The sequence below is a fragment of the Mytilus galloprovincialis genome, chromosome 13 (genome assembly GCF_965363235.1).
Source record: "Mytilus galloprovincialis chromosome 13, xbMytGall1.hap1.1, whole genome shotgun sequence".
NCBI lineage: Eukaryota > Metazoa > Mollusca > Bivalvia > Mytilida > Mytilidae > Mytilus > Mytilus galloprovincialis.
The window spans coordinates 22282793-22298460 of NC_134850.1; the positions used below are offsets into that span (position 1 = coordinate 22282793).

The following is a 15668-nucleotide window of genomic DNA, read 5'->3' on the forward strand; positions in this document are numbered from 1 at the left end:
AAAATGTTTGCTTATATTGAATTACTGAAGCACGACTTGAGCGGGGCCTCCCTTAGGCAAGTTAGCCCCCCCCCCCTTAATACAGGTTTTGGAGCCGCCACTGTTTATTTACCTCGCTATCCAGTATTATACACTGACAGTGGCGGATCCAGAACTTTGCCTAAGGGGGGCCCGCTGACTGACCTAAGGGGGGGCCCGCTCCAGTCATGCTTCAGTGATTCCCTATATAATCAACCAAATTTTTCCCACGAAAGGGGGGGCCCGGGCCCCCCAGCCCCCCCCCCCCCCCCCCCCCCTGGATCCGCCTATGACTGAATTTCTAGCACATATCTCATACTGAGAGAACTTTTGCAGGAAATCAGTAAGACACCAAACATTGTGAGGGGATGGGGTGTGTATGTTTTTGATAAATTGTTTGATTATAAGTTTCTATAAAATAATTTGTTTAGAATTAGGAAGTGAATAAGCAATTTGTTTCCACTGCCGGAAAATGAAGTTGGGTGGAGGTGTGTGGGAAGGGGTTGTTAATCACAAAATTGAGTTTAAAGAAAGCCTTGTTCTTGTAATTGATTGCAAAAGTAGTTTGTCATAACAAAAATACTCTTGAAAAAAGATAAATGAAATGGTCGGAACCTAAGCAAAAAAGTAAAAATACCGTAAATCAGATTCACCACACGTGTGACATCCTTTTCAACACTATACTAGTTTGTATTAGATATTTTTTCTTTTAGATAAATGCCATTTAAAACAATGTGTCTGGTTAACTCTATCCAGGTTCCAATACGAAGAACATTTAAATGTCAAATGGTGGTAAATATTTATTTATCAGGACTAGCGATTCGGTAAACAATATTTATATTATTACTAATTGTCAAGAGTATTATATTTGTTTTCTTTCATCCTACGTCAAGGAAATATCTTAAATTCGATGGATATTTTCCCTGGATGTCGACTAATTCGTGTTTAATGCACCTTAGAAATACAATGAGCTTTGTAGGCTATTTTTGGTTATGATATTGATCAAAATATGGAGGTATAGTACTTCTAGTTATTCATTTCATTGAAATTAATGAACTTTTTAGAAATTCATAGTTCCGCCATAAAAATTGCTGCATTTGTAGTGATTGAAAATATTATTTTGACATAATATAAACTTTTTAAAGCTTTTATCTTAAAGTGCTTTTCCAAAAAGAAATTATATAATTAAACAAAATAAGACGTGGTGTGAATGTACATGAGACAAATCTGCACAAGAGACCAAAATGACACAGAAATTGACAACTATAGGTCACTGTACGACCTTCAACAATGAGCAAAACCCATAACTACTACCTCTGCAAAAGACTGTTCTGTTTTACTTTTCTTTGTATATAATTGTTCCCCACCTTCTATTAATATAATGACCACGATTCGTATGCTTACTAGTGTAATGAAAACTGCATTTCAGTCAATAATCGCTGACAGATTAATAATTAACCTTAAACATGAAATTAGTTATAAGTAAAACTTTTTCATTTTAGTTCTATATATCATATCTCTGAGATCATTAAAATTTGAATATTCGATGTATTTTAGAGAAATCACGTAAATTATTCCCGAATTGAATAAAAATAAAAATAGCTTGGCAGAAGTCTATAAATAGACATGCAGGAATCTTAGGCTCCTAGACAACAACACAATGACACAAATAACCAAAATATATTTATAGGGTAATTAATTAGTTTCCAATAATAGAAAAGCGTGTACACACAATATGCCGAGCTCCTAAAACTGTCACGAGCCAACATAGTTGTAGAAACTCTAAGATCAGACATTTGTGACTAACTAATGAAACCATATGGATCTGGGTACCTTTGCAATGCACACTTTTGGTAAAACTCTCTTTGGAATTGGAACTTTACTTTACTCTTCTTTGGAATAGAAAATTTGCTAAACTCTCCTAGAAAAATGGACACTTTTCATTTACTCTCCTTTTGACTCGACAATTTGCTTTACTCTCCTTTGAAATGGACACTTTTGCTTTACTCTCCTTTGAAATGGACAATTTGCTCAACTCTCCTTGGAAATGGACACTTTTGATTTACTCTCCTTTGGAACTGACACTTATGATTTTCATTTTGGAAATGGATCATTTTTTAACTCTCCTATGAAATGAAAGTTTTTACTCCGGTAGTGATACCCTATTTCATTCTTCAAATTTCGGATATCATTTCTGGATGCCACCTTAACAATCTTTTGCTTTTTTTTTTACTTGTAAGCAGTTTGTATTTCTTTCGTATGGTTCTAATAGTAAGAAAAAGGAGATGTGGGTATATCTCATTTATCTCATTATCAACAGTACAGCAAACCAGGAATACAATTAGGTAGATCAAAGCTCAAAACAAACTGACACTGTCATAAAGAAACAAATTACAGCAGAATTCATTGAGTGTGTAGTAAAGGTAATATCTTTGGTTAGCTTGTTAGCTAGCTAAACCGTGAAGTCATTATATGGTAAGGTACCGTAAACTACCTTCCTGTAGGTGTAGATTAGTCCGACAGATAACCAAGCTAACTGTCTGAAGAACGAGACTACTCCGAAAAGAGGGTTGTATACCTAACCCAATAATGACTTCATGGTTCATCTAACAAGCAAGCTAACCAAAGATTCGACCTTTTCTTACACACAAAATGCATTCTGCTGTAATTCGATGTACTACTTGATCTCGCTTCAAACATTTCAGCGTAATTATGCATCCCTGGCATTTCATGAAATCTTTTGATTGAAGCGTTCCGGGTGAAGGTAAATCATGAAAAGCGCCTCGGCCGCCCCAAATTTAAACAGAGTTTTAAGTTACTAGGGTATGTTAATTTCTGTTCAAATCAAATCTGGCATGAAGTTTGTGGTATATAGGAAAGTTAAGTAACGGTACAAAGGTTTAAGACTCAGAAGTGAACTTCTTTGTTTCCAAGAAACCATAATTTAATATTCATTTAAGATTTTTGAATGGTATACTGGAACACATGGATGTTAAAAAAAATCAACAGCAAATTTGATATGTATTTCAAAATGTGTAATCATGTTTTAAAGTTTTATGATGATCTTTAAAGTCAGACTTAAAGAAGTTGACCGGGGCAATTTAAGTGCAGAATTCTGTAACAGTAATTACTGCAGCAGTCAAAATTAAAATAATAGTTTTCAAAGTAATACACACTGTGCTTGAACTAATCAAAATTATAATTTTATGGACATTAAATTCATTAATCTTACAAGGAGTCAGTTAGTATTGACATTTTTGTCGTTCGCATGTTGCAGTTCATTAAAAAATGTCTAAAATAAACTCATCACATAGGTAAGACACCAGGCTTAAAATTGTGAACGCAAGACGTGTGGTCCCTTTACAAGACTCATCAGTGACGCTGGAAAATCATTTAAGTTGGCAGGTATGTTTATATATATAATTGCATTTGAATCGCAACAGATTTAAAACACAGCAAAACTACAAAGCAAGAAACCGTGTCCACGGGACACTAGCAATGTCCAACGTTGTCTGATTGAGGTCTGAACAGTATTCATCATTTTATATAGATATAAGAAGATGTTGTATGAGTGTCAGTGAGACAACTCCATCAAGTTGTAAAAGTAAACCATTATAGGTCAACATATGATAATATTAAAGTTCTGTTTTTTTGCCTTGTAAACTAGCGCTTTAAAAATGCTGCTCAGTATATCAGTCTTGTACAAAGCAGATATACTCTGCTTTCTACTAGACCATACATAGTGAGTTGGACTTTTATAATGTGAGTTCTAAAGGTAACATTCCGAAGGAAGACATGTCACCCTACCTAGACATAGTATGCAGACTGTAAGGAGACCATTCTTTGCTCTTATTCTTAAATCCACCTTGCTTAAGCAGGGAACCAGCAAATACCAATTGTGAAGTGTTGAGTCCACCACATCTCATACTCCAGCAGGTAGGCATACTACTATGGTATCACCAAGACAGTTGTCTGACAGAGGAAGGGACAAGTTTATACGACAGCAGAAAGAAAGGAAACAATAGGATATTAAAATAACATCTTTCCATTTCTAGGCAATTTACTCCCTTGAAAATAGAAAATCTGTACAGATACTGTCTAAAACCTTGGTGATTTCAATCTAAAATTATTTTGTTTACTAAAAAATCTGACTAGTATAAATATAGAAGTGATTGTATTTTAAGACTGGACAAATACCACCAAAGCTCTTTGACTTTTAACTGGAAAATATGAACAACAAGAATGTGTCCAAAGTACACGGATGCCCCACTCGCACTATCCTTTTCCATGTTCCATGGACCGTGAAATTGGGTAATTATCTAATTTGGCATTAAAATTAGAAAGATCATATCATAAGCAACAAGTGTACTAAGTTTCAAGTTGATTGGACTTCAGCTTCATCAAAAACTACCTTGACCAAAAACTTTAACCTGAAACTCCCACTTTCATTTTCTATGTTCAGTGGACCGTGAAATTGGGGTCAAAAGTCTAATTTGGCTTAAAAATTAGAAAGATCATCTCATAAGCAACAAGTGTACTAAGTTTTAAGTTGATTGGACTTCAGCTTCATCAAAAACTACCTTGACCAAAAACTTTAACCTGGACGGACGAACGGAACCACAGACGGACGGACGAACGGAGCCACAGACCAAAAAACATAATGCCCCTCTACTATCGTAGGTGGGGCATAAAAATATGTTTATGTTGAATCCTTAATTAGCTCACTATGCAATAAAACACTATATTAATGACAAAAAGCTTTATTTGACAAATGAAAAGTACAAATACACATTCTAGACAGATTCAACAATAATAATGTGTGTTAAGACTAGTAATTGCAGGGGTTGCCATGGTAATATATGTGGCATTCTAATGCCACTTATTACAGACATGGTATCTATTTGAACTTGTAGTATCAAGAGAGAGAGAGAGATTTGTTAAAAAGTCCATTTCAATTCTTATGATACTGTTACATAAGGTAGTTCTTATAAGAGAATCTTGTTTCTGTTTAACCTTATTTGGGGGTCCTCACTAAGAAATTTCCTGACAAGTCCATGGGCATGATTTGTCAGTTTTTTGCCACTGTGAAATCAATAATCCTATTATAAATTATTGCACGCTAACTTTTGGTTGCTTTCTGTGGGAATATTATATTGCTATGCAATAAAATGGTTTATCATTGAAGCTTGATGCAACTTTGAACTCATCTGTTTAGAAAATGGTGAGAGAAATCTTCTTTTTGCAAGTCCAGAACTCTTTGACTCATCCTAGTGAGAACCCTATAGCTACTGAGTTGTTAATAGAGATTTCTGAGGAAAAGAATTTTAATCAATGCAGGATTGTAGGAATAAAGATACACAAATTACTATGTTTTTACTCTTTTAGCTTAAACTACTCAAATCTCTCAATTAATTTTACTGTTTATGAAAAAAAGACTCAACGAGTGATTTTTTTTTTCGATCTGCAGAAAATTTCATAAGAAAAAATAAAAAATTCCTCTAAATAACTGACGGAAACTGTTTATGTGTTATGGCTATACATACAACACTACCATTCAACTTAAATATAAGCAAAATCAGAATCAAATTAATTTGCAAAAGACAAAAAAAATTTATAAATGCATGGGATTGAAAAATAATTATCACACGTAGTTTGAAACAACTACATGTACAGGTATTTTAATTATCATCTAAAATTTCTGTTAAATTTGAGGAAAACTCGCAATTTGAAATTGATTTTTTCTTAAATTGCGTACAACCCCTTTGGTTAACCATTTACATGTATTATCGACACCCGATTCTTTCTGCTTTTATTTAAATTATAAGATGCAATGTACGAATACCAAATTGGGCTAGTTTTATGAGATGAAAAATTATGGTCCATTAGTACATCGTTAATTATGATAAATATCATGTGGCTTTTCTTACAAAAAAAAAATCTTACAATTAAAATTGATCATAAGTTGAACTGAAATGTTCTTTCCTTTACGAGCCTTTGTTCTTGTTTGAATTTTTTTCGTAAAAAATAACCGCACAGGTTTTGAGCTCATGTATGATCGTGTTAACGTATCGTATTAGAACTACATTTATGCATGTGCTCATACAAACTAAGGGGGTGGGAGAAAATTAATCTGCCTTAAAAACATGATTTAAAGTTATAATAAGAATACATATATATATTTTATCTACATACATTCAGAATATAATTAACTGGGACAGACTGCTCAAAAATATTTGAACTGAACATCCTAATCGTTCGTACACCTCTCACACAGATAAATATGCAGGATATATGCTGCTATTAAAACACACATATAACCCAGAATCCAACCTCTCGATAAAGGTCAAATGTTAAAGTTCAAAACAAGAATTATTTTCGAATTTTTCAACTTTTGGTGCTTTTAAAATTTTTTCCAGACAAGAAAAGATTTATAAAAACAAATGTGTGTTTTTAAATTATTTTCAGAAAAGAAAAGATTTATAAAAACAAATGTATTCGAAACAACTCCTTTACTTTACATAAATATTAAACATGACAAGAACATTAAATAGGAGAGTATGTATGTAATGGCTAGAACACACCTAGAACATGAACCTTGAGACTTTATAGAACGTAAGAAAATAAACATACAAAAGATATTAAATTCTGTATGAAACTAACAGAAAATTCAAAACATACAATACAATCCCATGTAAAATTAAGTTATATATATATATATATACCATTGCACTATTTCATTGGCAAAATCTTTGCACTCCTAGCATGCAACACTGTTTGCACATTAATTTAAAAATGAATGAAAAATATCAGAAATACATTTAAAAATACATTTTTTTCTTTCTGAAAAAAAGTGGTACTTTATTAACATTTATTTTCCTTCAATGACCATTTAAATTTAAAAAATTGTGAAAATAATATATTTAACCATATTCAATTTTCCGTCTGATTCTTTATGAAAACTTTTCAATTCTATATACAAGTAGAATTTTTTTTACTGATCTTTCACTCTGAGTGATTTGACCTTTAATTTTATTTTTATTTAAGAGATTCAACCTGAAAAAAATACAAAACTACAACTATACTATGTAAGGATAGTATACCTGTTTCCAGTTTTGAACTGGTACCATTTTAATCTGTGTAATCCTATGATTTTATACAATTAGATGATCATTACACAGTGCAAGAAAACACAAAAATCAATATTTATAAGCACTTTAAAAAAGAAAACTAGAGTTAGGATTACATGGAGTTACACATTAGAACAGTACACAGCCAACTTTCGAGTTTTAAATTTGTTCTAAGTGCACGATTTTTTTTCAAAATAAGAAACACACATAACCAAGCACATCTGGTCACATCCACACTTCGAAAATATCCCAAAGATCTTCCGTTTTATGTTAAAAATGCAATGAAACATTTAATGTTTGACGTCTTCTATTCCAATTACACTAGATATTCACAGGTGAAATTATTCTCCTTTATATCCCATGTAAAATATGTTGTTCCATTTTTTCCTTTTCAAAAGGTTTGTATCCTAACTATAAAGCAAACATATGATAAACATCAAACAGAATTCCATCCACAGTTTTACACTCCTCCCCCCTAAACATATACAAGTGGTTTGATCAAGATCTGTTTCTAGTTCTAAAATCACAACAGATCCCGTGGATTTTTTGTCATTTTTAAAAATTATAGTCAGGATTATAAAATGGAGGGGGGCTACAATGTGTGCCCCTCCTCAATTCCAGATCTTCAAGAAACTGTCCCATGATCCTGTGGCAACAGCCATTCCGTCTTCCGTTACCCCTAGACAACTGACACGATTGTCGTGACCTGCTAATACACCTGAAATAATCACAAGTCACAAAATGAGCAATACAAAAGAATGGAATAATCTGTCGGTTAGAGAAGAGCAGCAAACATTACACGTTTTTCAAAGCAAAGAAAAATAGTATATAACGTAACCAGCTTTTAGAACAATAGACCAATTTAATCATCTTAAAATTCCATCAATAGGTAAAATTTTAAAATTTTTGTGGGGTCGTATAAAAATAAATCAGATAAGATTTAGTAAATTGATATTTGAAAATGAATTTTGTCTATAATTCTTTCATTAATTTATGTCAAATGTATGTATGTTATAACAAGGATTAAAGGTCAAAATAGCAATTAAATTCAATTTCAACAATTTTTGAATTTAATGTTATATATTCAAGGCTGGTGTTTTCTGTCCATGCTGTACATTCAAATCAGGTACATATTATCTAAGCATAAGAACCAAGGACCCAACAGATTTCTGTTGTACATACTTATTGAAGAAAACCTGACCAAGAAATGTTAAGTGACATTTTTCATTTTTCTATGCAGGGAAGCAGTAAAACCTTCAAAATCTGTCTAAATAGAAGATGACCACCACTTTAATAGTCAATGTCAAATATAACCTGAACTTACCAGCTCTCTCTTGTTTGAGAACATCCCATACATTGCAGTTAAAATCATCATATCCACCCAGCAACAGACGGCCAGACTTGGAGAAGGCAACTGATGTTATACCACATATAATGTTGTCGTGGGAGTACATTCCTATCTCTTGGTCAGCACGGATATCAAACAAGCGACATGTTGCATCGTCTGATCCAGTAGCAAAGGCATATCCGTTTGGAAAATACTGTAAAAAAAAAGAGATTTACAATGCATTAAAAGGACATTATGAATTCACAAAAATAATAGACAGTAATATTAACTCCTCCACAAGAAATCACAAGTCATGGGATTTTTATTTTAAAGCATCTTGAGGGCACAAGCCAACCATATTTATTGGGTTTATGTAGAAATCACAAGTCATGGGATTTTTATTTTAATGCATCTTGAGGGCACAAGCCAACCATATTTATTGGGTTTATGTAGAAATCACAAGTCATGGGATTTTTATTTTAATGCATCTTGAGGGCACAAGCCAACCATATTTATTGGGTTTATGTAGAAATCACAAGTCATGGGATTTTTATTTTAAAGCATCTTGAGGGCACAAGCCAACCATATTTATTGGGTTTATGTAGAAATCACAAGTCATGGGATTTTTATCTTAAAGCATCTTGAGGGCACAGGTGAACCATATTTATTGGGTTTATGTAGAAATCACAAGTCATGGGATTTTTATTTTAAAGCATCTTGAGGGCACAAGCCAACCATATTTATTGGGTTTATGTAGAAATCACAAGTCATAGGATTTTTATTTTAAAGCATCTTGAGGGCACAAGCCAACCATATTTATTGGGTTTATGTAGAAATCACGTCATGGGATTTTTATTTTAAAGCATCTTGAGGGCACAAGCCAACCATATTTACTGGGTTTATGTAGAAATCACAAGTCATGGGATTTTTATTTTAAAGCATCTTGAGGGCACAAGCCAACCATATTTATTGGGTTTATGTAGAAATTACAAGTCATGGGATTTTTATTTTAATGCATCTTGAGGGCACAAGCCAACCATATTTATTGGGTTTATGTAGAAATTACAAGTCATGGGATTTTTATTTTAAAGCATCTTGAGGGCACAAGCGAACCATATCTATTGGGTTTATGTAGAAATTACAAGTCATGGGATTTTTATTTTAAAGCATCTTGAGGGTACAAGCGAACCATATCTATTGGGTTTATGTAGAAATTACAAGTCATGGGATTTTTATTTTAAAGCATCTTGAGGGCACAAGCGAACCATATCTATTGGGTTTATGTAGACTTTGCATTACCACAGTATAATTTTCTTCTCGATCCATGAAAACAAGGATGCAGAGTTTCAACAAAATTACTTTTCAGAAAATAAAACTTTACCACGGCATTAGATATTGAATTTTCAGCATACCTTTTCATGACTATATGCAATCAATATAAACAATAAGAAGACAATGGTATGATTGCCAATGAGACAACTCAAAGAATAAATTGTCCAACTACGGTATAGGTCACCATACGGTCACAAATTAACTTAATTATATATATATATTAAACAAAGCATCACTTAACATGATTGGTTTTGACCTGAAAGAAGCTTTTGGTGCCAATAAAAATGCTAAATATTGGATATTGTGACTGATCCAAAACTCTTGCATCAAACAATCAATATGACTCATGATTATCACACAATTTTAACATGAACACCGACAACATTATTCTGATGTTTAGATGTTTCCTCATCCATCTGAAGCTTCATACAATCTTACATATTTTACAATATGACGTCCTTATTACGCTTTGTAAACAAAGCCATGTCCTAATTAGCACAAAATATGTTCAACACATGCACACACATTCTGTTTACATTCTCATTAACTCCCTAAAGCTCCGTGTAAAATAGCGACCAATATAATGCCTACCAATGTTAAAATGAGAATAAAGCACGACATGAAGGAATTATTTCTTAATCAGATTTTGTAATTTCAACATGCCGCCTAAATTCCCATGGAGGGTAAATGCAAGATGGAACCACCATGCATTTATATAGGTCCAAATTCTTTAAAACTTAGTTACCCCCCTTCCTTCAAAATTCATTACCAACATTCTTTTACAAGCTTCTAGGGAAAATACTTCTCTTCATCCAATTAAAATGTTTCTTAAAAACTTGGTTACCCCTTTCTTCAAATTTCATGACCAACATTCTTAAAAAATCTTCTAGGGAAAATACTGATCTTCATCTAATTATAAAGCCTATCTTTATCTACAGGTATGCTATCAGTAAGGATACGTAGTATAAATGTTTAGAGACAGGGTCATTTATTATTCACTATCTAATTTGATATCATCACATACATGACATATAAGATTTTTAAATTTCGACATGCCACCTTAATTCTGTGATTTTTCTGGAGGGTTTATGCAAAGTTGACCCACCATACATTTATATAAGTCCCATTTTTTTAAAACTTAGTTACCCCTTTATTCAAATTCTCACATAATATATTTTTTTAATTTTGACATGCCACCTTAATTCAGTAATTTCCCTATAGCCTAGGGTAAATGAAAAGTGAAACCCCCATGCATTTATACAGGTCCAAATCTTTTAAAACTTTGTTACCATCTACCGGAAAAAAATCATGACCAACATTCATAAACAAGCTTCTAGGGAAAATCTCTTCATTCAATTAAAATGGTTCTATAAAACATAGTAACCCTCTTCCTTCAAAATTCATGGCCAACATTCTTTTACAATCTTCTACAGAAAATACAACTCTTCATCTAATTAGCATACCTTATCTTTATCTATAGGTATGCTATCAGTCAGGGATACGTAGTATAAATGTTTAGAGACAGGTTCATTTATTATTCACTATCTAATTTAATATCGTCATAGTATCTATTGAATCCTTTGAGATTTAAATGTTAAACATGCACTATAATATTGACTTGTGTTATGTATAAATCAATATAACCAATTTGAATACATGCTGCAGAATCAATACATAATACTGTTTGCTAGCAGTAATTCTAGAATCGGTAAATGTTAAAGTTCACAGAAGTATTATCAAAGCTATTCTCTGGTTACTCTTTCTTTTGTTTACGGATTTGAGTTTTTGGAATTTGATATTGATCCATATTTACTTCTCAAGTGTTGGCTTTCTATCAATTCGTGGAATCTTCCCACGTCTATCATTTAGCAATAATTAATTATTTGGTGTAGTCATGGTTTTCCTCAACTTTCTTATTGATGTTTAACAAACGACCTTCACCCAATTTAACTATCAAAGTATAAAGAAGTCAGTCTTCACCAGCCATGTATGGCTTGCTTTCACAGGCCATTCATTAGGAGGCGGTACCCGGTACTTTTACCCTCCTATGCTATTGACAAGTACCGCCTAAATGTAGGAATTTTTATATAAGATATTCATGGAACAAATTGAAAAGTACCACCTAGAAATGTGGAAAGTACCAGTCAACATGAAAGATAATGAAACCCCTGCTTTCAATTAAATGTTTTTTTTCCAAACAAGACAATTACTCACCTTTTAATAGGATGAATAAATGGAGCATATCAGATGCAATTACCAGGTCATAAAATATTCTTGTAATTGGTGCTAAATAGATATAAGATGTGGTATGAATGCCAATTGACATTACTTTCAACTCTCTTGAGCTACATGGCAGACAGTTTTTAATATTGTAGAAAGCAGTATTGCCTTTAGAAAACCTCAAGACTTTCAGTACTCGAATTTGAAATATTAATTAATATATACCGGTATGTAATAGATACTCCTATCATTATATGATAGAGTTGTCAGGGGTGTATTCCCACCAGAGCACCCATCAATTATTGACTGTTTCAACACAGAAGAGTGAATTTTAACCAAAGTATCTTGTTTGTTTTTTTTTCACTTTAAAAAGTATCCAGATATGCTATTAAAGATACATGTCCAGTCTTCAAGATAAACGTTTAAATCAAGATCAAAGCTCAATTTTAATAAATTTTAGATGTATTCTGTTGAATTTTACAAGCCTGGGCTTGTGGGCCTGGGCTTGTGGACTAGCTTGAAGACTGCTTCCACCTATTGGCCAAAACGTCTTGAAAAATTGGTTTATTGATACAATTATATTAAAGAAAATGTCCAGATATGCACTTGTTGAAGCAATTTTGTTTGTGAATACTTACTGTTATTGCATTGATATCCGATTCATGGCCAGAAAATGTCTGTCTACACATACCATCTCTTATATCCCATAACTGAAAAAAAATAAAACATATTAATAACTCCCATAAATTACACATCATTTCAAAATAAAATTTTACCAAAAAGTTAAACAAAATTATATCTGATAGTCCTAGATTTTCATAATTCTATGTTTATAATTTGTTAGAATTATGACAAGTATTTCATGGTTTTTAAAAAAACAAATATCGTAAATTTAACAAAAAAGTCCAAGGACCACCCTATTACCAGCCTTAAAACTTTGGATAATTTTTTTTTGAAATCTGGAGAGATAAAAGCACGGACAGGACAAGAGACTACTATGAACCATCAAACAATTTCATTTGATTTGATTTTTGGTGTTTAAGCGCCACTTTTAAGCACTGGATTTAAGCTACTTCATGGTGTCCAATTTTAGTTGGTGGAGGAAGACAAAGTGCCCAGAGAAAACCACCTTTTATAGGAAAACTGACAATCCTAATCAGTTAAGATTGGAGTAGAGTGCACCTGCTCGAGAGGGTTTGAACTCACAACCTCAGTGTGGACTGGATAGGGATTTATACAATAGTTACTACTATGACCACCTTGCCAATTTCACATTATATCCTTGTATTAAGACAAGGAAGTGAAAAGAAGCGTTTTTTTTCTTAACCAGATGCTCCGCAGGGCACAGCTTTGTACGACCGCAGAGGTACAATTTTTGTACCATTTTTGCGGTCGTATAAAATTTAAAGCATCATATCTGTAACTCAATCAATAAGGAAATTATCTCAGATAGCAAATAAACATTCAGGCATTAAAGCATCAAATTACCATGCTATTAAATGGACCCCAGGGAAAACAACAGATAAAGTAGCTGATGTAGGAGTACCAATGAATAATAAAGCATATTTTCCTTTCTAATTGGGATAAATATTAATATATTCATTCGAGGAAAAAACAGAAATCCAACAAAATCATCTTATTTGCTATGATTTTCAGAGACCATTCGAATGAAAAACAAAAATCCAACAAAAAAATGAACAGTATCATCTTATTTTCTATGTTATTAATAAATAAGCTTTATTTAGAGTCAGCAATGTATACAACAGAGACAACATAAGCTCAAATAAGCTTTTAATCATCATGTTTTGAGAGAACATTTGAGGGAAAAAAAAATCCCAACAAAATCATCTTATTTTCCATGTTTTTCAGAGACACCGATTATGTCACTTCATGCTACATATTATTGTTAAAATTCCAGGTACTCTTCCCAGAAATTGCATGTAGGCAAAATTCTCTATTGATCAACAACAATAACTCCACCTTTAAGCAGCTTTAATTACAGGTGAAATCACATGATAACGAGCCTAAGCACCTGACATTATTGATTATTGGAAACTTAATGAGAATTTACGAGGACAGTAATTGTCTTTGGATGATGAAGTTGTACATTAACGATATATCACTGAATCTTTGACGCTGAATACCACGTTCAATTATGCAGCATTTCATATTTGACTGATATACATAAGAGGGTAATGAATCTGACATTTCACTGCCGATCATGCTTATTTGATAGGCAAGGAAAAGTACAGTCAAATATCAAATCAATATCATAAGTCAATATTGCACATGTGAAACAAACCAAGCCTCCGGGTGCAGGATTTTCTCACTGAATTGAAGATCAATTGGTGGCCATTGGCTGTTTTCTGCTCTTTGGTAGGGTTATTGTCTCTTTGACTAATTCCCCATTTCCATTCTTAATTTTATCAAGAATGAAAATCAACAGTTAGCAGAACATTTTCTTGCATAATATTAAGGTGTGATCAGATTTGCAGAGGGAAGACTATCAACCACAGTAGTACCAAAGTAGTGATGGGCACCATAGAGCATTCAACAATGAGCAAAAATCAACTGTCATTTCTTAACAGATTTTCATTAATCTACCTTTTATCAACAATTATTTTGAGTCAGAGATATCCAATTTTGATCCCTTTTTTCTAGTCGCCACAAAAATGACTTGGAAAGTAACTCATCTTTGATGACATAGATTACTGTTAATATTAATTAATTTTCAAATGCTTGTGGAGTAAAACTTTGGTTGGCTTGCTTGCTTTGTTTGTATAAAGTTTACTCAAGCTTTGCAACAAGATTGACATCTTAAAGCAATATATATTGGCATTGTTAAATCTGTATATATACCGGTATATATTAATCAGATTGGACATTATCCCAATTACAATTGTACAATAAACAAAGCAAGCAAGCTATTAAACCAAAGTGTTGCTCTACATACATTTGGAAATTATCTCTAATGTAACACTTATACTGGTTCAGAAATAATAGTTAGCATAGTCCAATGTTCTGACTGACCTAAATTGGATATAATTTAAAATGTCATGGCGAACTGATAATTGGATGTATGCATTGTTGGAAAAAAAAGTCGGTCACCAATTAAGCATTAATGGAAAGGTTTTAGAAAGGGTATAAATGAATAAGTCAAGGTTTCAATATCAACATATATGAATCTGTTGCCAGTTTCTCATTATATTCCAACATAATTTCATTAGTGTTTGTTAAAGCATATTTTTTTTTATAGGAAACTAATTGATCAACAGACCTTAACCTATCTTTTATAAGTTCAAAAGATGGGTAGTGATACTAAAAGCCAGTTTCAGTTATTCCATCTTCATACAAAAAGGAAAGCTTGGTTTTTACCATTATTCGTCATGAAGGTAACCGCATTAATTACAGCCAGACTACAAGAACCTCTTTCTAATCACAATGATTATAAACTTACTTTAGCTGAAGCATCACATGCTCCAGATACAAAAGTTTTAAAGTCTGGGGAGAGTGACAAACTCATAACATCACCAGTGTGTCCTGTGAAAGCTGTTGTCTGTTGGCCTGTTTCAATATCCCATAATGCACTGTAAAACAAGTTGTAAACATGGGATTCATATATCAATGTTGTTTGAAATGTGTTG

At 32.7% G+C, this 15668-nt stretch overlaps 1 protein-coding gene across 3 annotated transcripts in view; it reads right to left on the minus strand.

The window, feature by feature from the left end:
• Positions 1 to 4762: 4762 nt before the first annotated feature.
• The window catches only part of LOC143057278 (guanine nucleotide-binding protein subunit beta), a 32091-nt gene continuing 21185 nt past the window's right edge, over positions 4763 to 15668 (minus strand). For all 3 annotated transcript variants that reach the window (XM_076230558.1, XM_076230559.1, XM_076230557.1), the window contains 4 exons: positions 15482 to 15611; positions 12663 to 12734; positions 8470 to 8686; positions 4763 to 7863 (listed from right to left, as the gene is read on the minus strand). In XM_076230558.1, coding sequence (XP_076086673.1) covers positions 7757 to 7863; positions 8470 to 8686; positions 12663 to 12734; positions 15482 to 15611 — 526 coding nt within the window. In that variant the 3' untranslated portion in view covers positions 4763 to 7756. The remainder of the gene's footprint in view (positions 7864 to 8469; positions 8687 to 12662; positions 12735 to 15481; positions 15612 to 15668) is intronic.